Below are 21,959 nucleotides of genomic sequence, written 5' to 3'. Positions count from 1 at the left end.
TTCAAGAGGGAACGGACATGTGTATACCTATGGCTGATTCAAGTTGATATTTGGCAGAGACCAACACAAAATTGTAAAGCAATTATCCTCCAACTAAACTAAATAAATTAAAAAAAAAAATAGAGTATACTCCAAATATAAGGTACAGCTAACAATTGAGCTAAATGTGTCAAAACATGTTATCTACAATATCACACATAACCCCCTCCGCAGTTTTGGAAACAGATACTCTTATTTTACTTTATTTCTAAATGACGAAACTGAGGCACAGAAAAGCACAGAAACTTGAGTAAGGTGACAGAGTTATTAGAGATTTGAAATGGGTTCCATCTGACCAAGAACTGAACTTACACTTGATCTGTTAAGGAAGGTTTGGTCTGGGACTCATACAAGGGTGTAGAAATGGGATGTGGTTTTATTGATTTTTAGAAAAAGTAATATATTTAAGTAAAAATTAAAACTCAAGTTATTCAATAGCTTGTAATATGAAAAATGCCTCATTCTAAATAACCTGTTTATACCTTACAGACATGTCTATATACTTCCCCCAGCGAAACACAGTGAATGAAGCTCATGTTCATCAACCCTTCCCTCCTTCCTCCTTATTTAGACATGGTTTTATTTTTCAAGTACCATGTGCTAAGTGACTTCAGTCGTGTCTGACTCTCCAACTCTATGGGCTGAAGCCAGCCAGGCTGCTCTGTCCATGGGATTCTCCATGCAAGAATACTGGAGTGGGTTGCCAGTCCTTCTCCAGGAGATCTTTCTGATCCAGGGATCGAACCTGCGTCTCCTGTGTCTTCTGCATTGGCAGGCGGGTTCTTTTCCACCCTACCGCTGTAACTTTAAACATTATAACTAAAATTCTATCTCTTCAATTGCCAAATTTAGACAGCATTTCTTGACTTCTTACTAAATAAGAGAGAACATTAGCACCCCATACTTTCTTTCACCGTAGGATGATTTTCTTTTATTGTTTCATTTGTGATAGTTTTATAGACAGAAACAAAAACGACTTTTATTGCTGTTTGTGCTTAGTCATGAAGTGCACAGTATCTAGTAATAAAATTTGGTCAGCAGATGTTGCAAACTAAGAGCTGTTGAAATCTTATTGGACCGAGGGAGTAAGCTTGGACAGAGGAGCCTGGCAGGCTACAGACCTTGGAGTCACAGAGTCAGACACAACTGTGCACACACACATCACACCCGCCACAATACTACATTTGACACTTTCTGAAAATTAGATAAAAGAGCATATTCAATTTCAAATGCTCTGCCAACATAATTTTCTTCTAATTAGAAAGTATTTATGTGTAAATATATAACACTTGTTAAAACCAAGTGTTAAAGTTAAAAGTTGTTAAAAGTTAGATACAGTCAAAAGAAAAATGATGTTATGGCTTACTGATTTTTACTGGCCTTATAAACTTGTTAAGATTTGGAATATAGGACATTTTGCACAAAATGTGAAGTCTTTGTTTTTCATTGTTAAAATAAAATAAATGTACAATGTATGTGGCTTCCCAGGTGGCTCAGTGGTAAAGAATCCACCTACCGAAGCAGGAGACATAGGAGATCAGGGTTCGATTTCTGGGTTGGGAAGATCCCCTGGAGGAAGAAATGGCAACCCACTCCATATTTTGTCTTGAAAACCTGGTGGGCTACAGTTCACTGAGTCACAAAGAGTTGGGCACGACTGAACGACTGAGTATGTATGCATAATGAATATACAATGTTAAAATGAATCAGTACTAAAGCCACAGGACAAAGACATTCATAGTATTGATATTTTTGATGTACAAACATTTGGAAAATGTGAAGATGCCAAATATAGACCTTTATGAAGAAACAATATCAAATTACTAGTTATTTTCAACGTAGTAATCTTGAAGTCAATTTGATGCAGACTAAACAGTGTGTCGACATTCACCCTTGCCATCTCTTGTTTGACCACTTCCAATTTGCCTTGATTCATGGACCTGACATTCCAGGTTCCTATGCAATATTGCTCTTTACATAATCAGACCTTGCTCCTAACACCAGTCACATCCACAGCTGGGTATTGTTTCTGCTTTGGCTCCATCCCTTCATTCTTTCATTCTCCAGTAGCATATTGGGCACCTACTGACCTGGGGAGTTCTTCCAGCAGTACGTGAACCATGAACTTCCTGATGTTCAAGCTGGTTTTAGAAAAGGCAGAGGAACCAGAGATCAAATTGCCAACATCTGCTGGATCATCGAAAAAGGAAGAGAGCTCCAGAAAAACATCTATTTCTGCTTTATTGACTATGCCAAAGCCCTTGACTATGTGGATCACAATAAACTGTGGAAAATTCTGAAAGAGATGGGAATATCAGACCACCTGACCTGCCTCTTGAGAAACCTGTATGCAGGCCAGGAAGCAACAGTTAGAACTGGACATGGAACAACAGACTGGTTCCAAATAGGAAAAGGAGTACTTCAAGGCTGTATATTGTTACCCTGCTTATTTAACTTATATCCAGAGTACATCATGAGAAACCCTGGCCTGGAAGAAACACAAGCTGGAATCAGGCTTGCTGGGAGAAATATCAATAACCTCAGATATGCAGATAACACAACCCTTATGGCAGAAAGTGAAAAGGAACTAAAAAGCCTCTTGATGAAAGCAAAAGTGGAGAGTTAAAAAGTTGGCTTAAAGCTCAACATTCAGAAAATGAAGATTATGGCATCCGGTCCCATCACTTCATGGGAAATAGATGGGGAAACAGTGGAAACAATGTCAGACTTTATATTTGGGGGCTCCAAAATCACTGCAGATGGTGATTGCAGACATGAAATTAAAAGATGCTTACTCCTTGGAAGAAAAGTTATGACCAACCTAGATAGCATATTCAAAAGCAGAGATATTACTTTGCTGACTAAGATATTACTTTGCTTTCCTTCTAGTCAAGGCTATGGTTTTTCCTGTGGTCATGTATGGATGTGAGAGTTGGACTGTGAAGAAGGCTGAGCACCGAAGAATTGATGCTTTTGAACCGTGGTGTTGGAGAAGACTCTTGAGGGTCCCTTGGACTGCAAGAAGATCCAACCAGTCCATTCTGAAGGAGATCAGTCCTGGGATTTGTTTGGAAGGAATGATGCTAAAGCTGAAACTCCAGTACTTTGGCCACCTCATGAGAAGAGTTGAATCATTGGAAAGGACTCTGATGCTGGGAGGGATTGAGGGCAGGAGGGGAAGGGGACGACAGAGGATGAGATGGCTGGATGGCATCACTGACTCGGCGGACGTGAGTCTGAGTGAACTCCAGGAGTTGGTGATGGACAGGGAGTCCTGGCATGCTGCGATTCATGGGGTCGCAAAGAGTCGGACAAGACTGAGCAACTGAACTGAACTGAAACAGTGTGTCAACAAAATACTATATAAATTAAACAATTAGCACAGGGAATCCAAGTGCTGAATAGGAAATACGAATAGGCCAAAATATTAAGGATTACTCTTGTCAAAGGAAATGTGTTTCTGTTAAAACTTTTAAAAAGTCTTTTTTGTTTGTTTGTTTGTTTGGAGAATGTCTGTTTTCAATAAAGAGCAGAAATAAAATATAGAAAAAACATATTCTTAGATATTAAGCTTTACACAAGCAACTAAACATTAATATTTTTCTTTTTTCCTAGGGAAAAATGAGATTTCATTTCCAGAAATCTCTCACACAAATGTAAATGAATATCTAAAGTAAAAAATATTTTAAAATCTATCAACTAAATATGAAAGTTTAAGCAATGGTATATCAAACTTTCTAAGACACTGCTTTATACAACATAAAGCACATTTTTTCCCTCAAAGAGAGAAAGCACCTAATCTCTTTCTGAGAATATCATTTCATAACAGTAAAGTAGGTAGACGTTTGTCAAGTTTCTCAAAAAGTGTTTCTTTTCACAAGACAGATTTTTTTTCTGTAGCTAAGGTAATTTTTTACCATAGTACTCCTTCTTGCTCCCAAATCAAAGCATTCCCCCAAATCATTTTCTTAAATTGAAGCACTTTAATTGATACCAAGATGCAGTTTTCATGGAGGGTCTGAAAGAAAAAAAACTTCATAATTTCTGGCATTGAATGAACTATTTACAAAACAGAAAAAGACTCACAGGCATAGAAAACAAACTGTGGTCACCGAAAAGGAGAGAGGATAGAAAAGGGGTAAGTTAGAAGTTTGGGATTAGCAGATGCAAACTACTATACATATAAAATAAACAACACGGGTTTACCTTATAGCATAGGGACCTATATTCAACATCTTGTAATGAGCCATAATGGAAGAGAATATAAAAAAGAATACAATATATATGTATGAAAATGAATCACTTTCTGTAGACTTGAAACTAACACAACACTGTAAATCACTATACCTCAAGAAAAAGTTAAAAAGTAGAATTCTAATTTTAAAAATTTATCTTAGAAAAATTACTAATAATAATCACCAACAACAGAATTTATTTTACTGCTATTTAAACAGCAAAAGAGTGGAAACACATAAGTGCCAGGTATCGAAGAACTAGTGGCACAAATTTATTTATGGTGTATTCATCCAATAGAGCAAAATAGTGTTTATCAGTATTTATGAGATAGAAGGATATTATACATTAAAAAAGGTTGTAAAATATTCTGAAATAATCTTATTTTGTGATTTTTATAAAGTATGGAAATAGATCCAGAAAATTATTAGCAGTGATTATTTTTAGGTGATAAGATTTTTGGTCAGTCTTAATCATCTTCCTTATCTACATTGACATATCTTGCATACATAAAAGTATATATCACTTGTTTTATGAGAAAACATACATTTAAAATTATAATTATATGTAATTATGTTGTTGATGCTTAGTTGCTAAGTTGTGTCTGACTCTTTGCGACCCTATGGACTGCAGTGTGCCGGGCTTCCCTGTCCTACACAATCTCCCAGAGTTTGCTCAAACTCATGTTCATTGAGTCAGTGATGCTATCTATATGTCTGCTTCTGCTGCTGCTAAGTCGTTTCAATCGTGTCCAACTCTGTGCAACCCCATAGATGGCAGCCCACTAGGTTCCTCCATCCCTGGGATTCTCCAGGCAAGAACACTGGAGTGGGTTGCCATTTCCTTCTCCAATGCATGAAAGTGAAAAGTGAAGGTGAAGTTGCTCAGTTGTGTCCGACTCAGCGACCCCATGGACTGCAGCCCACCAGGCTCCTCTGTCCATGGGATTTTCTAGACAAGAGTACTGGAGTGGGGTGCCATTGCCTTCTCCATCTATAGATATAGATATTTCACAACAGAGGCAACATTAGGTCCTAGCAATCAGGAAGATGGTTATACTCTGGAAATAAGCATCCTAAGTATAGGAAATGATAGGCTGATATTCTGCTCTGAGCCTGGGCAATCAATATAGCCTACTGAGTTGGGTAACTGATTAAAACAATATTTTCAGCATCCCCCAGAAAATGAGAATCAGCTAAAATTTTCACATGAAACTACTATTGGTATGCAACATAGTTGCACCTCAAGGCCCTTCAGTCCTCTATACTTTCCCTCAAGTGCTCCCAGTCCCAGACTGAGAGACCCTGAGCTTAGGTACAATCTTTTCCTTGCTGGAGTTTTATATCTTAAGTTCAGCAAATTCAGCCAGTTTGAATTTTCACCAGGAATTGGAGTTACGGACTGCCCCACATTATTGCCAGGCGTGGCAATCCAGCCAAATTGAAAATCATGTCATTAAGAAACACCTCATGTACCTTGTGTCTGTCATCTGTGCTGTATCCTCCCGCTAGAAGATTCTTCCTCCTCATCCCACCCCCGGCATCAAAGCCTGCTTATCTGTTTCTTTTTTTTAAGATTTCTTTTAAATGTGGACTATTTTCAAAGTCTTTCATTTGTTACAGTATTGCTTCTGTCTTTTGTTTCTTTTCTTTTTTTCTTTTTGCCAAGAAGCATGTGAGATCTTAGCTCCCTAAACCTCCTTGTGTGTGCATGCTCAGTCATGTTCCACTCTGTGGGACCTCATGTATTGCAGCCCGCCAGGCTCTTTTGTCCATGGGATTATCCTGGCAAGAATACTAGAGTAGGTTGCAGTTGCCATTTCCTCCTCCAGGGGAGCTTCTGGTCCAGGGGTTGAACCTGCATCTCCTGTGTCTCCTGCACTGCAGGCAGATTCTATTCCATTCAGCCACCGAAGAAGCCCAGGGATCAAACCCACACCCCCTTCATTGAACGCGAAGTCCCAACCACTGAACCTGGGAAGTCTCAAAGTCTGCTTATCTTTAAGTGGTGGTAGTTTAGTCACTAAGCTATGTCCAACTTTTGTGACCCCATGGACTGTAGCCTGTCAGGCTCCTCTGTCCATGGGATTCTCCAGGCAAGAATACTGAAGTGTGTTGCTATTTCCAGGGACCTATGTAAATGCTTCCTACCCCAGGAAGCCTGTTCTCTTCTCCCACAAGTGGTGTGCTGGTTTGAATTTTTCCTTCCGAGGCCCAGGAAGCCACCTTAGATTTACACCATCAGGATGAGTCCTTGTTGTACTTGACTTTTCATACTATTTTTTTCTCCTTTAAGTTCTTTTAGACATAAAGAAAGAAAAAAATAAGTATGTCAATCAGCTTAAAATTATATTAGTCCACCTATTTCCATCTGGAGTGTGCATTGCTTCTTCCAGTAGACTGTAAGCTTCTCTAGAGCAGAGACAAATCTCCTACTTATATTTGTGAACACAGAGCCCAGTACACAGTAGGTTTTGAACACTTGTTTATTACACTGAAGCCTTCAATGCTAGGATCGGGGGATGACAAAGGACAATGGCAGTGAGGATGCTGAGAACTCAGACAGAAGTCTCAAGCCACCTGTCTCTCTTAGGAGAAAAGCAAGGGAGGCCGCCTGCACCAGCAGAGGTGTTAGCATGTCTGAGCGGAGACCCCAAGTGTTTACAGCAGCCATGGCTCCAGAGCAACGGTGTTGGTGCTGAGCTGAAGGGTTGGGTGGGAGACAGAAGCAGAAGTACAGCTTAGCAGAGTGCTCGCCTCCTAAGTGTAGGGGCGCCAGGAGCCCAAGTGCAAGGGAGGAGACTGTGCTTCCCGCAGAATGAGTGCAGGAGACCAGGGTGGGCCAGTCACCTTAACACTCCTCAACACTCCTCCTCCTTGATACGGTGGGTTGTGCCACCCCTGAGGCAGCGGGGCTTCCGGAGAGCTCTCCAATAGCCAGCTGAGCTCTGATCCCGGGGCCTTTGGGAATCAGAACCACAGTGCGCTGCATACGGAGGGCAAGGAGCAGAGCAGGAAACTGGGAAAGGAGTCAGGCGTTGGGGAGGGGGGCATCTGAGAGCACTCGGAGACCCCTGACTTTGCTGATTCTGTTGTGACATGGCCTGGCTAGCCTGTGGAAGCTGGAAGAAAAGAGGACATTTGGTTAAATCAGGAACCCAGTGGACCTGGATGTCTGTTTCTCTGTTTCATGACCTGGAGCTGTCACATGGAGCCTAGCGTTTACAGCCTGCTGAAATCCACCCCAGGAGGGGAATAATGGATTTGAAAGGGGAGTGAATTGTGGTGAGAACTCTCAGGGGACCCTATGGCAACAATCAAGCAAATCACTTATTTATCTTAGACAAAAAAATTAAAAAAAAAACAAAAACAAAAAAACCCAAAACCCTGCAACCTAGTTGAGCTGGCAGTCCACATTTCCAAGGTCAATGTCCACAATGGTCAAGGGTTAAGGAGGTCCAAGTCTCTACCCATTCGTTACTCAGTCTTGCTTTACCCTGAAGTTCCTAAGCCTGCATATACCTTCTCTGCTCTTCCAGCTTCTGTGGCTTTCTTCCATGTTAGATCATGTGGGGTCTTTTAAAGGGATCCATTTCCCTTTCCTTCTCCCTGCCCCAAGCCTCTCCTTCCTGGTATATCTATTCCCTTGGAAGAAACCAGAGAAGGAAGTGGGGCTCCTTTAGTGGCCTCTGAGTGAGGGACCTCCATGCGTCTCCCCACCCAGACGTAGCTTTGCTCAAGAGGAAGATGTGTGGACAACTTACCCCGGGAAGAGTCTGGAGGCCTGTGGGGCTGGGAAGGAAGAGGCGTTTTATACCTACTCCAATTAAAGCCTCCGGGCTACTTGTTATTGGAGGGCAGCCATGGAGTGGTTTATTTATCCGGATGTTTCACAATTCCCAGGGCTGGATTCCTCAGCTACACACACACAACTGGATGTACGTCAAAGGGATTTGCATGTGAATGAGTGACCAAAGGTTGGCGCTTTCAGATTGGCTTGAGTGGAGGTGTACACTGACCAAGTCTAGATGACATCCCTGGGGGAGTAGAATGGGGACATGACAGTTCTACCTGGGATTGGATGTGGAGGGATCAAGTTCAATACCATCCAAGCATGAGGATGATCCTCCTTGTACACCCTGCTCCTATCACCCATGACTTCCATCATCCAGCTCAATGTCATCACCTCCATGGAGACTTGCCTGGTCTCCCAGCCACATGCAAGCCCTCCACCCTCTGAACTTCATAGATGCCTCTGATAGCCTTTACAGCTGCTCATGGTCAAGATGACCTAAATTCTTGTCCTAACTCCACTATTAAACAGTTTCTTGATGACAGGGACCTTATCTTTATCATATCTGCATTCTTAGAGCCTGATGGTGTCCCTGACATAAAGAGGATACACAAAAATATTTGTTAAATGAAATAATCTAAGTGCCATTAGAACAGACTTTGAGTTTGGGGAGAACAAAAGACAGGAGGAAAAACAAGATCCTGCTCATGTTTGTTTTGTGGATAAGATCTCAACTACTTGCATTCACATCCTTGCCTAATACTGTTTCATAAAGAGTGCAGAGAACACTGTGGATGGACCTCATCTTATAGAACAGACCAAAAATAGTGTGAAGAGTAAAACAATAATACACCCTGTCATCTCTTAAAGGCAAAAAGGGAGCTATTTATGTCATCATCAAGAGAACTTAGGGAAAAGTTGTCCAGAGTGAAAATTTTTTCTTCATCTTTCATGAAAATGTGTTGTCTGTTCTTAGAGTGGGGACACTCTCATCTAAATACAGTCCCTAACTTCTGGATGTGTCCATCTCAGAATTACTGCTGACATGCACAGTTAAGTCAAGGAACATTGAAGTTTCTTGATCTTAGGGGTGATGTTTTGCCTGACTCTGCATTTATAATGCTTGACACCCAGTAGGGACTCAGGAAACTGTTGAATAAAAGAAAAAGATGAATAATTACAGGGGATATTCTGATCAAAGGAGCAGTCTTCAAAGGCTTCAGTCACATAGAGGACAAAAAGTAGGTAGGATTGAGATGTGGGGTGAGGGATTAGTACCTAACCAGGGTGGTAAACAGAACAAGAATAGGAGCAGCTGCTGGGGCCCCAAGCTCAACAGGTCAAGATTATCAGGGCTTACTTGCTTCATCTGGGAAGGCTCCCTGGAGGAGGCAGCCTTGATGTGTAGCTTGGATGAAAGTAGAGAAAGGTCCTTGTGAGTAGGACAGAGAGAATGATATGAAACCCATCTCATCCCATTAGAACAAGACCCTAGAGAGAGAGCTTCCCAGGTGGCACTAGTGGTAAAGAACCCACCTGCCAATGCAGGTGATGTAAGAAATGCAGGTTCAATCCCTGGGTCAGGAAGATCTCCTGGAGGAGGGCATGTTAATCCACTCCAGTACTCTTGCCTGGAGAATCCCATGGACAGAGGAGCCTGGAGAGCTGTAGTCCATGGGATTGCAAAGAGTCAGACATGACTGAGCAACTTTCAATTTCACTAGAGATGAGAGAGCACCTGGTTAATGGGGCCTTGGAAATTAGACCCTTCTTTCCTCACTTCCTCCCTCTCTTCCTCTTTCTCCTTCTCTTACTCTTCTCCTTCCCCTCAGGCATCAGAAAAAACCTGAACTGCTCCTCAGAAAGGCTGCAGACACACCAAGCATCAGCAGGAGGGCAAAGGAACTCTGCCTCAGTTTACCAGTTGTTCCTTATCCCCACTCAGAACCCATCACGTAAACCTACGCTCACAAATGAGTTTACTTGAGGTCAACTAGAATCTGCCCAACCCCTACTGCCTCTTATGTAAGGGTTAAAGAGTCTTTCTGGGGCTCTGCCCTGGATGAGCTAGGCTTCCTTGATACCTCCCCAGCTCCCTGAGCCACTCCTCATAATAACTGTTCATAAGAGTCTCTAGGTCCCATCTTTTTTCAGCACAATGAAATTTCATAACATGTAGGATGGTACTGAGAGAGTCATTTCCTAGGCAGGTTGATAAGAAGTCTAGGGGCCCCCAAGGAGAGAGGGGTCTGGAATTCTCAAGGAGGAAGAAAGGACAAACTTTTTTGTCCCTCTACATTCCTTAGGATTATATAACAATAATGTATCCTGGTTGAGGACAGTCTCTGGGAAAAACCTTCTGGCTAATCCTGTAATCTTAAAATGTAAATTATGGCAGTAGGTCTAGTGAGGTCTTTACAGCCTCCAGACATTCTTCTGATTCACTGTAATAACTAATTAGAGAGTATATAATTCCATTGCTAATACTAGCAAGGGGGTACTCTTTCTGCCCCCTTCTGAGGCCTATGTCAGACGTTTTCTCTATCTCCTTTATACTTTAATAAAACTTTATTATACAAAGCTCTGAGCAATCAAGCCTCGTCTCTGGCCCGAGATTGAATTCTTCTCCTCTGGAGGCCAAGAATCCCAGTGTCTTTTCGTGTTTCAGCAACAACCTTTCAGTACTGGGGATTGACACCACCAGAATTGTCCTTTTCAAAGGAGGAGATTAGCATCTAGCTTTGCTCATCCCCTAAAGGGAGCTTGCTTGAGGCCAACAGAGCTGTCTCATCCTCCAACTAGACTTATAATTCCAGTCAGTTCCAGGTCAGGACCCCAGAAAGTTAATGTTCTCCTTCTCTTTTCCTGGTTCGGATTGTATTTATGCATTTGATATTTATTAAGACCTGAAGCCAAATCTGGCCTCCGTTCAGTTCAGTTCAGTCACTCAGTCGTGTCCTACGCTTTGTGACCCCATGAATTACAGCACACCAGGCCTCCATGTCCATCACCAACTCCCGGAGTACACTCAAACTCACGTCCATCGAGTCGGCGATGCCATCCAGCCAACTCATCCTTTGTCGTCCCCTTCTCCTTCTTCCCCTAATCCCTCCCAGCATCAGAGTCTTTTCAAATGAGTCAGCTCTTTGCATCAGGTGGCTAAAGTACTGGAGTTTCAGCTTTAGCATCATTCCTTCCAAAGAACACCCAGGACTGATCTCCTTTAGGATGGACTGGTTGGATCTCCTTGCAGTCCAAGGGACTCTCAAGAGTCTTCTCCAACACCACAGTTCAAAAGCATCAATTCTTCAGCATTCAGCTTTCTTCACAGTCCACCTCTCACATCCATCACATCTGGCCTCTGTACCCCAACACAAAATTAAATCTCAGAGACAAGTCTGGGATGAAGTAGAACAGAATTTTGTTAATTTTGGCTTTTCTTTAGTTTTGGCAGGCAAAGGGGGCCACAGTGGGCTAATGCCCTTATAACTGTGTGTCTCCACTTGGAGAGTATAGTGAGTTTTATGGTAATGGTTCAGAGAGGGAGTGAACATTTTGTCAATATTCTTCTGATTTTTTGGTGGGGGAGTGGTAAGTGGGAGTCAGCATCATCAACCTTCAGGTTCCAACTGGTCTGGGGTCTTCACACTTGTGGACAGCACACCATCATTAATCTTCATTAATTTCTCCCACCTGGGGGGTATCAGTATCTGCAAAACAGCTCGAGGATATTGTTTTGTGTACACCTTGATGGGGAGTCAGGACCTTGCCTCAGGGCTGCACCACTGTTTCTCTTGACTGTTTGCTTCTCCTTGTCTCTCATCCTTCCCTTCCCTGATCAACAATTGCTTGAATCTGCACGTTGGAACTCAGGAAAGGTCATGGAGGCTAAAGGAAGGCCATTTCCTGTAATCAAAGAAATGGGGGACACAGAAAGGCTTTGTGCCCAGGAGCCCCTCAGGGCCTTGCTTGGTATCAGCACCTACTATATTCTGGATATATGAGTAGAACAAACAGATATATTCAAACAGAATATGAGTCCCATCTTATTCTTCAAAGTTTTCACACTAAAGATAATATAGACACATTGGTATCCAACACAAGATAGTAAGTGAGAGATGGACAAACAGAGAGAGGCAGGTGAATTCTGGTTATGAGTTGAGAATAGAAATGTACCATGTTAGAGTGATGGTATTTGGAGTAATGTGGTTCCCCTATTGGCATCCAGCCTTGTCTGGGGTCAGGACAACCTGTTGCTGAGAATTACCCATTCCCTTCTCACTCTTTAACCCTATCTGTGACTCTTTCTCTGAGCAATAGACATTTCCTTTCTCCCTACCTCCCTTCTTCCCTTCTTCACTCTCTCCCCTTTTTCTTTCTTTCCTGTCCTTTCTTTTTCTTTCTTTCTCCCTCTCTGCCTCCCTCCCTCCCTCCCTCTCTACTTTCCTTTATTCCTTCCTATCTTTCTTTCTGCCTTTTTCTTTTGTTATGAATCCTTTTCTGAGAGTACCTTTTCTTTAATGGGCTCCCTGACAATACCTGATCAAGAAAATCTTCAGAACAGTTATTGCTTGCCATGCATACAACTTATCACACATAATTGCTTTCACGTGAGAGTGTAAACATTTCAAGCATGGGCTGTTGACTTAAAATACAGTCACAACCTAAAAGTTGAGAGTTCTGTTTTATTTGATGGGAATTTTTCAGACTTCAAGCTCAAGAGATAGCATCTCAAGTAACCCCGAGAGAACTATTCCAAGGAGATGGGAGGAGGAGTCAGGTTGCCTAGAAGTTTGCAACAAAAGACAGATAGTCTGAACATCAGGAGTATTTTGTGAATTAAAGAAAACCAGATATCCTAAGTTAAGGAATTAGCACTTTTCTATGTATGGGAATATGCAAGAGTCTGGGCTCACTGAAACCATTTCTTTCATATGCATCTCAGCTATCTGGGGCCAGCATCCTGTGTTTTCCACATCCTGAGGTCCTCAGTGCTCATAGCAGGGAGTAGCTACAGTCTAATGGCTGCTGGTTTGCACAGGTATTCTTCTCCTTCCTGAATGCTCTTAGGGCTCAGGAATTCACATTTGCAGGACTGGTATGGCTGATGAATGTGAAATCCTTGTCTACTGATATGGCAGGAAATACTCCATTTCTCAGAGCTATGTCTCATACATCTTCTATCTCCTTTCAGGGTGTGCAATGGTTAATTGCCATACTAGTTGAATAACTAGTTTCAAAAAATTCCTATCACAAACTTTTGTCAAAAGAAAAACAAAAAAACATTTACCCAGAATGCTTTTCAAATATTATGTCCTAAGTTGATTAATTTCAGGTGAATATGAACTCAGCCATGGCAAGACCAGACACAGTGAGGTGGGGTTGTCTACATCACACCATGGACACCTCAACTACATTTCCTGAATACTGTGATATTTTTGCTTAGAATCTGTCAGCAAATATAGTTTAGAGGGAGTGTTCAGGACATCTATCCTATGACTCTCAGAGTTACTTCTTATTTCAGAGCCCATCCATGTTCTTTTTTACCAGAAAGAAAGGCTGAGATTTTCTGGTCCTAGAGTTTTCCTCCAAGTAGGACCATAGCCAAATCACCAATTATGCTCACTTGTACACAAGGCTATAATGTTATGAAGATTAGCTAGTTAAAGGAGACCATAGGGTTTAAGGTGATGGAATTCCAGTTGAGCTATTTCAAATCCTGGAATATGATGATGCAAAAGTGCTTCACTCAATATGCCAGCAAATCTGGAAAACTCAGTAGTGGCCACAGGACTGGAAAACGTCAGTTTTCATTCCAATCCCAAAGAAAGGCAATGACAAGGAATGCTCAAACTACCGCACAATTGCACTCATCTCACATGCTAGTAAAGTAATGCTCAAAATTCTCCAAGCCAGGCTTCAGCAATATGTGAACCATGAACTTCCAGATGTTCAAGCTGGTTTTAGAAAAGGCAGAGGAACCAGAGATCAAATTGCCAACATCTGCTGGATCATGGAAAAAGCAAGAGAGTTCCAGAAAAACATCTATTTCTGCTTTATTGACTATGCCAAAGCTTTTGACTGCGTGGATCACAAGAAACTGTGGAAAATTCTGAGAGAGATGGGAATACCAGACCACCTGACCTGCCTCTTGAGAAACCTGTATGCAGGTCAGGAAGCAATAGTTAGAACTGGACATGGAACAACAGACTGGTTCCAAATAGGAAAAGGAGTATGTCAAGGCTGTATATTGTCACCCTGCTTGTTTAACTTATATGCAGACTAATGCTGGGCTGGAGGAAGCACAAGCTGGAATCAAGATTGCCAGAAGAAATATCAATAACCTCAGATATGCAGATGACACCATCCATATGGCATAAAGTGAATAAGAACTAAAGAGCCTCTTGATGAAAGTGAAAGAGGAGAGTGAAAAAGTTGGCTTAAAGCTCAACATTCAGAAAACTAAGATCACAGCATCCAGTCCCATCATTTCATGGCAGATAGATGGGGAAACAGTGGAAACAGTGGCTAGCTTTATTTTTCTGGGCTCCAAAATCACTGCAGATGGTGATTGCAGCCATGAAATTAAAAGACACTTACTCCTTGGAAGGAAAGTTATGACCAAACTAGATAGCATATTCAAAAGCAGAGACATTACTGTGCCAACAAAGGTCCGTCTAGTCAAGGCTATGGTTTTTCCTGTGGTCATGTATGGATGTGAGAGTTGGACTGTGAAGAAGGCTGAGCATTGAAGAATTGATGCTTTTGAACTGTGGCATTGGAGAAGACTCTTGAGAGTCTCTTGGACTACAAGGAGATCCAACCAGTCCACTCTAAAGGAGATCAGTCCTGGGTGTTCTTTCGAAGGACTGATGGTAAAGCTGAAACTCCAGTACTTTGGCCACCTCATGCAAAGAGTTGACTCTTTGAAAAAGACTCTGATGCTGGGAGGGATATGGGGCAGGAGGAGAAGGGGATGACAGAGGATGAGATGGCTGGATGGCATCATTGACTCGATGGACATGAGTTTGAGTGAACTCCAGGAGTTGGTGATGGACAGAGAGACCTGGTGTGCTGTAATTCATGGGGTCTCAAAGAGTCAGACAGGACTGAGCAACTGAATTGAACTGAAATGAACTGAAAGGGTCTAAATGCTTGGTTTCAATTTTAGTAGAAGAAATTATCAGCATAAAATGAGCTTAGTGTAAGCTTTCCTTCACCAGAGGGGTCAGTCTCTTTTTGTCTCCTCTCACCACCCAAGAAAGAAAAGAAAAGCTCCTGAGATTTAGAGAAAAAGAATTAAAACAGTGCTTAGAGGATAGACTGTTTAAACTCCTCATAAAATAACTTTTAAAGAATTAATTATTAAAGAAATATATAAATAATTAAAATCTTGAGACACAGTCTTTTTAAACCTCAAAGGAAACCTAAATCAGATTAAACAAAAGACCTTACAGGAAGGCTTCCAGAGTGATAGCATGAAGAGCTCCATGGACCTTCTCCCCCAGAAAAATATCTGTAATTGTTGAAAATTACTTTAAAAAAGTATTTAAAGTCTATGTAAACTGTCCTAGAGACATACAACAAATGCAGAAACTTTTACTCAAGTGTGTGAGTGCATGCTTAGCCACTCAATTGTGTCCAACTCTTTGCAACCCATTGGACTGTAGCATGCCAGGCTCCTCTGTCTATGGGATTTTTCAGGCAAGAATACTGGAGTGCGTTGCCATTTCCTTCTGCAGGGGATCTTCCCAACCCAGGGATTGAACTTGTGTCTTCTGTGTTACCCCCATGTCTCCTGCATTGCAGGTGGATTCTTTACCTGCTGAGCCATCTGGGAAGCAAGGAAATCTACTAAATCTCAGTCACAACAACAACAAAAAATCTATGACCCTAGAGTGCACCTGGTCTTAACTGGAATATTACACCTCTCAGAGAAATAGGATCCTTTTGTTAAAGAATTCCAGTTTAGATAACATGATAATCACATGTCCCTTTGGTCACTGATAAGCTCTGTGCTTATTAGTATGCTAGCTAAGAGTTGGATACGACTGAGCGACTTCACTTTCACTTTTCACTTTCATGCATTGGAGAAGGAAATGGCAACCCACTACAATGTTCTTGCCTGGAGAATCCCAGGGACGGGGGAGCCTGGTGGGCTGCCGTCTATGGGGTCACACAGAGTTGGACATGACTGAAGCAACTTAGCAGCAGCAGCAGCAGCAGCTGGCTTTATTGGAGGGGTCCCACCAATATGTGTAATGTTTGACTTCTCTCATTACGGAAACCAATGGGGATGCATCCCTCTTCTAAGTTTCCTGGACTATCCAAGGAGGAAGCACATGCTGAGGATTAGTGTATTGAATGAGTCCTCCCTGGACTTTGAATCTTAAGTGACAGACTAAAGACATAGGGACATCTAGAGGTCATGTTAATTACAGCAATTGAGAGGCGTGAATCATATTATTCTTGTGATATGTTCCTACTGTCTACTCTACCAGACACTTGTTGTCTTTTAACGAATTAAAATACAAATTCAAGGTATTGGCTATTTATCCTGCTGATAATAAGACTATCGAGACATAATAAACTAAAAGTTAAAAATTATTAAATCTCATGTGAAATTTGTAATTGTAAAAAAATTTAATGAAAATGCAAGATTTCCTTACAAAATTTAGAGTTGAAATATTTGACCTGAAAAATTGGACTTGGGCCTCAAGGAGAGAAAAGGGAGACTTGAGTGCTTTTGAAAAAGTCCCCAATTCCTCTTATAGGCATTTTAAATTTTGTGATCTTTGCTGCATGCTATATGCATGTTCTTAGTTAGAATTAGCTAAGATTCCTGGTTTATTTGCAGAAAGTTCATATTTAACTTTCTAAACAGATGTTTTGGTTAAAGGAGAAAGTTGGGGTGAGTTGGGGTAGTATCACAAAGGGTAGGAGGAAGAGACCAGTGGAGGGATAGAATACATATGTGTCAAGTCTGTCTTGCTCCAGGGACCATTGGACCCAGAAGAAAACCTGCAGTCCAAAGTTTCATCCTCATGAGAGATATAAGGACATTGTGCTTAAGCAGAGCTGCCTGGAATTCATCTGAGAAATGGTGCCAAAGTAAGAGGCAGGCTTCTCTGGTGTCTCAGCCATAAAGAATCTGCCTGAAATGTAGGAGATGCTGGTTCGATCTCTCGGTCAGGAAGATCCCTTGGAGGAGGGCACCAGCAACCCACTCCAGTATTCTTGTCTGGAGAATCCCAAGGACAGAGGAGCCTGGTGGGCTAGAGTCCATAGGCTCACAAAGAGTCAGATGCAAATGAAGCAACTGAGCAGGCACACACAAGTAAGAGGCAGGGCCATTTTTCTTGCCCCACTTCCCATTCTCAAACATATCATCCAGCACATATTTGATTTCCAAAGTATCAAACAGCAAGAGAATGGATGACAATGAAAAGAATATCGGGGCACAAGCAGGCAAAGAAGAGTCCAGAACAAAATGGTGAGCAGATTTCTGTTTTATTTTTTCATTTGAGGCTGCAGATGCAAGGAGATTAGCTGGGGAGTGAGTTAGAGTCTGTGGTTTGGGGATTCCAGGGCAGACAGCCCAACTGGTGTCAAAGGTCAGAAGACAGACTCTTGGGAGCAGATTCAGGTTTCCGGATCCCAGGACAGAGAGTCACTCCAGCCCAGAGTTCAGACCTCACCTGGGACCTCTCAGGCAATCCCAGGAGGAGGAGGAGGAAGTGTTTGTCCATTTGTTGTCCCCAGGTTGGCTCTTCTTGGCTCAGCGTCCACTTCAGCAGCAGCTGCCTCCAGAGGACTGACCACTCCCCCCTCCGCAGCACCCGGAGCCCCCTGAGGGCTTGCTGCAGCAGTCAGACCTCTGGGGTCTGCAGTGGTGGGACCTGCGGCGCCTGTGGTGGCTCAGGCAGCAGCCCCCAGACCCGGAGCTGCAGCAGCCCCCGGAGCTGGAGCCACAGCAGCCCCCGGAGCTGACACCACAGCAAGAGGAGACTGGGGGGCACTTTGGGGGGCATTTAGGAGTGGGGCACTTGGGGGCACACTTGGGAGGAGGCTGGCACTGCTGCTGGTTCTGCTGGCAGGACATCTTGGTGGATGTGTTCAGGAGCTGAGGGAGAGACAGATGGCAGGTCAGACCAGCACACAGAGACCTCCTTTATGGACTTCCACCATCTTGCCTTTCCCCCACATTCTAAAAGCCTGGTCAAGTAACTCGTGGAGAAATTATCTCTAAAATATAGTTTTTCAAGTGCTTTTCACTATCATTTGAAATTTGGGAGCTTTTCATAAGACAGACATAGGTTGTCTTCTTTCAACAAAGCAAGACATAGAAGTCAACTAACTAAATTGACAAACTTGCCCAAAGTCAAGGTCCTTTCTTTGGAGAAGGCAAAATTGACCTTCACAAAGTCTGACTCAAGCTCACTCTACACCACTTAGAATTCTGATAATGTCCAGTCTAGGAGACAGTTTAGAGCAGCAGTACTCTCTGCTAAGGAAGAACTAAAGATTCCCTTCTGGAGGAACTTCCCAGATAGCTTTCCAGAGACACATGTTATTATCAGATCATATATCATATATAATTTCATAATTATGCTTATGTATTTGGGTTAATCTGTCCATATGTTGGCCCTTTGCAATTCTGTTTATATATCATCTATCTATATCTGTATTTATCTATGTATATGCTTGGCTTCCCAGGTGGCTCTAGTGGTAAAGAACCCCCAACTGATTCAGTAGACATTAAGAGGAGCAGGTTTGATCCCTGGGCAGGGAAGATTCCCTGGAAGAAGAAATGATAAATCACTCCAGTGTTCTTGCCTGGAAAATCCCATGGACAGAAGAGCCTGGTAGGCTCAAGTCTATAGGGTCGAAAGAGTCAGACCTGACTAAAGCAACTTAGCACACATAGCATGCATGCTTTTATATATATATTTATATATATATATATATACACACACACACGTGTGTATATATATATATACATGTGTGTGTGTGTATATATATATATATACACATGCCTATATATGCAAGCATATATGTATGTCTCTATATATACATATATAAAATGGAGTTACTAAATCATTTTAGAGAGAAGTGAGCTCCAAACCTAATCAAGTTCGATGTGAAACTAGGTTTTCCGGTCTAGTGAAACTAGGCTTGGTTATGCACTCTTTACAACACACAACCCCTTCCATTTTTTACATCTTAGCAGGTGAATTTCAACTTGTTAATCATTACTCAACTCAGGAGCTTCTAGTACTGATGCCAGGCAGCACTCCTGACCAAGTAAGTGACACTTGGTGAGGGTGAGGCCCTTGGATCTCTGTTTTTATCTAACCCCAAATATGCTGCCCCTGGTCTCCATTGTTTGAAAAATCACTCTGACCCTAGTAGAGGCTTTGGAGCAGAAACACAGCTGGCTTCTCCAAGGTAATAGCTTCCTTATGAAAGTATTGACTTATCTAAAACCTGAGAAACTCAAAAAGATACAGAACTAACTTAGAGCGCAGAGCATAGACACACAAATGCCATCTCCTGCCTCATAACTCATCTGTCATCAGGTTTCTAGATTTTTGCTCCCTCTCGGGATCCACCCTCATTCTTGCCATCCCCAAGGCCCTGCCCCCGGCCCTCCCCTCTGGTCTGAACATCCTCTGTGGAAGGCCCTGCTCTGGCTCCCGTGGGCACTTACCAGTGTCCAAGCAGCACAGGGTCTGTCAACACCTCAAGAGAGGAGTGGATGGAGGTGTTCTGTCCCTAAGGCCTTTTATCCTGGTCTTGGGCCCTTCCCTCAGGTGTGAGGCATGATCTGGGCATGAGAGACTGCCTCCTGCCAGCCACATGGCTCCTGTGACAAGTGATGACTGGTAGCTCCTTCCTGCCTCCCTCATCAATGGAGCTCAGAAAAGTTGCTCCCAGTTAAAAATATGGTCAACAGAAATAGGATTGAATTCCTCCCATCATCTGCCACCTTATTATCGTTAGTGGTACCTGCCTTTCAGTCTCTTTCTTGGAGCTTGGTCCTCCATACCTTCCTGGTTTTCCTCCTATGACCGTAATTCATTAGCTCCAGACCTTCTCATTTGCACAGAAAAATGCTGATGTCTCCAGGGTTTTCACTGTGCCATTGGGAATGAATGTACCTGTGTACACCTGTGTGTCTATGTCTGCACTTGTTTTCTAAGTGTGGTGTGTGTATTCGGTGTATGTTTTGTGGAGCTCACATTCCAAAATAGATTTACCTCTCAAAATCAACTCGAGCTTGGAAAAATTACTCAGAAGTTAGGTTTATGTCTCTGGAACCAGACTTTCTGAGCATGAATTCTTGCTCCAACACTTACTATTTAGATATAATAACTTAGGGCAAATTGTTTAGCTTCTCTGCCTTTGTTTCCTTATCAATATAGTGATTTTAATAACTTCTACTTCATGAGTTTCTTAGGAAAATCAAAGAAGATAACATATGTAAAGCTCATAGAACTTTGCCTTGCACATTTCATACACACCAAAAGCTATCATCATAGTTATCATCAGCATCATTTTCCTTAATTACCTTCTTAGATGCATGCTTTGGCAATCAATAGATATTCTTGTCAAGTATGAAGCCAACATTTACATAAGACTTTAGAGTTACCAAATAGTTTTCTCATATGTCCATTAGCATAAGACCTGGAGCATGCAGACATATGTATCCTGTGCAGACATAGGATACATCACTCTGTAATAGTCTGGCCCTATGCTGCCTGAGTATGACTCTTGGCTTCCTGCTCAGATTGTTACTCATAAGGGAATGATTGTAGTATCAATTCCTTGGCTCTCACACAGAAGTCTTACTTAGGAGCAGAGCACTGATACTTAAAGTAATTGGCCTGAGGATTCGTATGGTCCCTACCTCTAAAGATGTGGTGCCCAAGCCATCAATCAATCTGGTGTAGACCTGAGTGATAAGCAGGTTTGAAACCTCATGAGGATTGGTTTGTTTGTCTTGACTGTGTGATGTTGATGGAGTTCAATTCGATAAGAATGTTTTTATTAAGCAAATGATTGACTTTCTCAGCCTTCTGTTATCAAGGGATTGGGAGTAGACATGACTGAGTTTTAGATGCAAATAAAAGGCAGATCAAAAGTAATGCAATATGTTTCACTTTGAAAAGTTACAGGAATAACTCTAATAATTTCCTTTCCAATTTATTTTGACTAAGTACAACTATAATCTAGTAATTAACAAATTCTTGAAAGTGTTCAATTTTTCTAGAACCACCCTGAACTTCACACTGAGGGTTATTTTACTTTTATTCACTAGAACCAGTGTCATGTATGTTTATGGATTATTTTTTCACCCAACAATCTTTTCTTGTAACATACATAGTTAAATCATAGTCAAAATAACAAATAAAAATATAGTTGATGTTTTTTTTATGCCTGGTAGTCCCCAAAGCCATGATATAAAAGGAACTATGATGTTTACCCATTTCTAAATAAAACTATTTATATGAAAAAGAGCAACATTTAAGCAAATTTATAACTAACTGAGAAGAAAATTACAATATATATTCCAGGAATAAGACTAAAACAGTTGGTATGCAACTATATTTTACAAATTAATAAGGAAAAAATTCCAGTGAAAATAATAGTGAAAAGAGATAAATAGGCAATACAAAATGTTAGATTTGTATATGACTAGTAAACGAATGAGGGCTTCCCAGGTGGCGCTAGTGGAAGAACCCGCCTGCCAGTGCAGGAGATGTAAGAGATACAGGTTCAATCCCTGGGTTGGGAAGATCCCCTGCAGAAGGAAATGGCAACCCACTCCAGTCTTCTTGCCTGGAGAATCCTATGGAAAGAGAAGCCTGGTGGGCTACAGACCACTGGGGTTG

The 21,959-nt window shown here is 41.9% G+C and overlaps 1 protein-coding gene and 1 long non-coding RNA gene across 2 annotated transcripts; both read right to left on the bottom strand.

The window, feature by feature from the left end:
- LOC102184770 lies at nt 6,746-7,971 on the bottom strand. The gene is made up of 2 exons (XM_013977337.2): nt 7,794-7,971; nt 6,746-7,393 (listed from the first exon to the last, which is right to left on the bottom strand). Exon 2 carries the CDS (start codon nt 7,370-7,372, stop codon nt 7,133-7,135), a length of 240 nt encoding a protein of 79 aa, XP_013832791.1. The 5' UTR covers nt 7,373-7,393; nt 7,794-7,971; the 3' UTR covers nt 6,746-7,132.
- On the bottom strand, nt 17,559-19,846 carry LOC108635659. Its single transcript, XR_001917914.1, has 2 exons — nt 19,775-19,846; nt 17,559-18,187 (listed from the first exon to the last, which is right to left on the bottom strand). It is a non-coding gene; the product is annotated as an uncharacterized LOC108635659 (long non-coding RNA).

Source organism: Capra hircus, chromosome 3, assembly GCF_001704415.2.
Source record: "Capra hircus breed San Clemente chromosome 3, ASM170441v1, whole genome shotgun sequence".
NCBI classification, from domain to species: Eukaryota; Metazoa; Chordata; class Mammalia; order Artiodactyla; family Bovidae; genus Capra; species Capra hircus.
The sequence above is the reverse complement of the archived record's forward strand: the minus strand, read 5'-3'. Positions and strand labels throughout refer to the sequence as shown.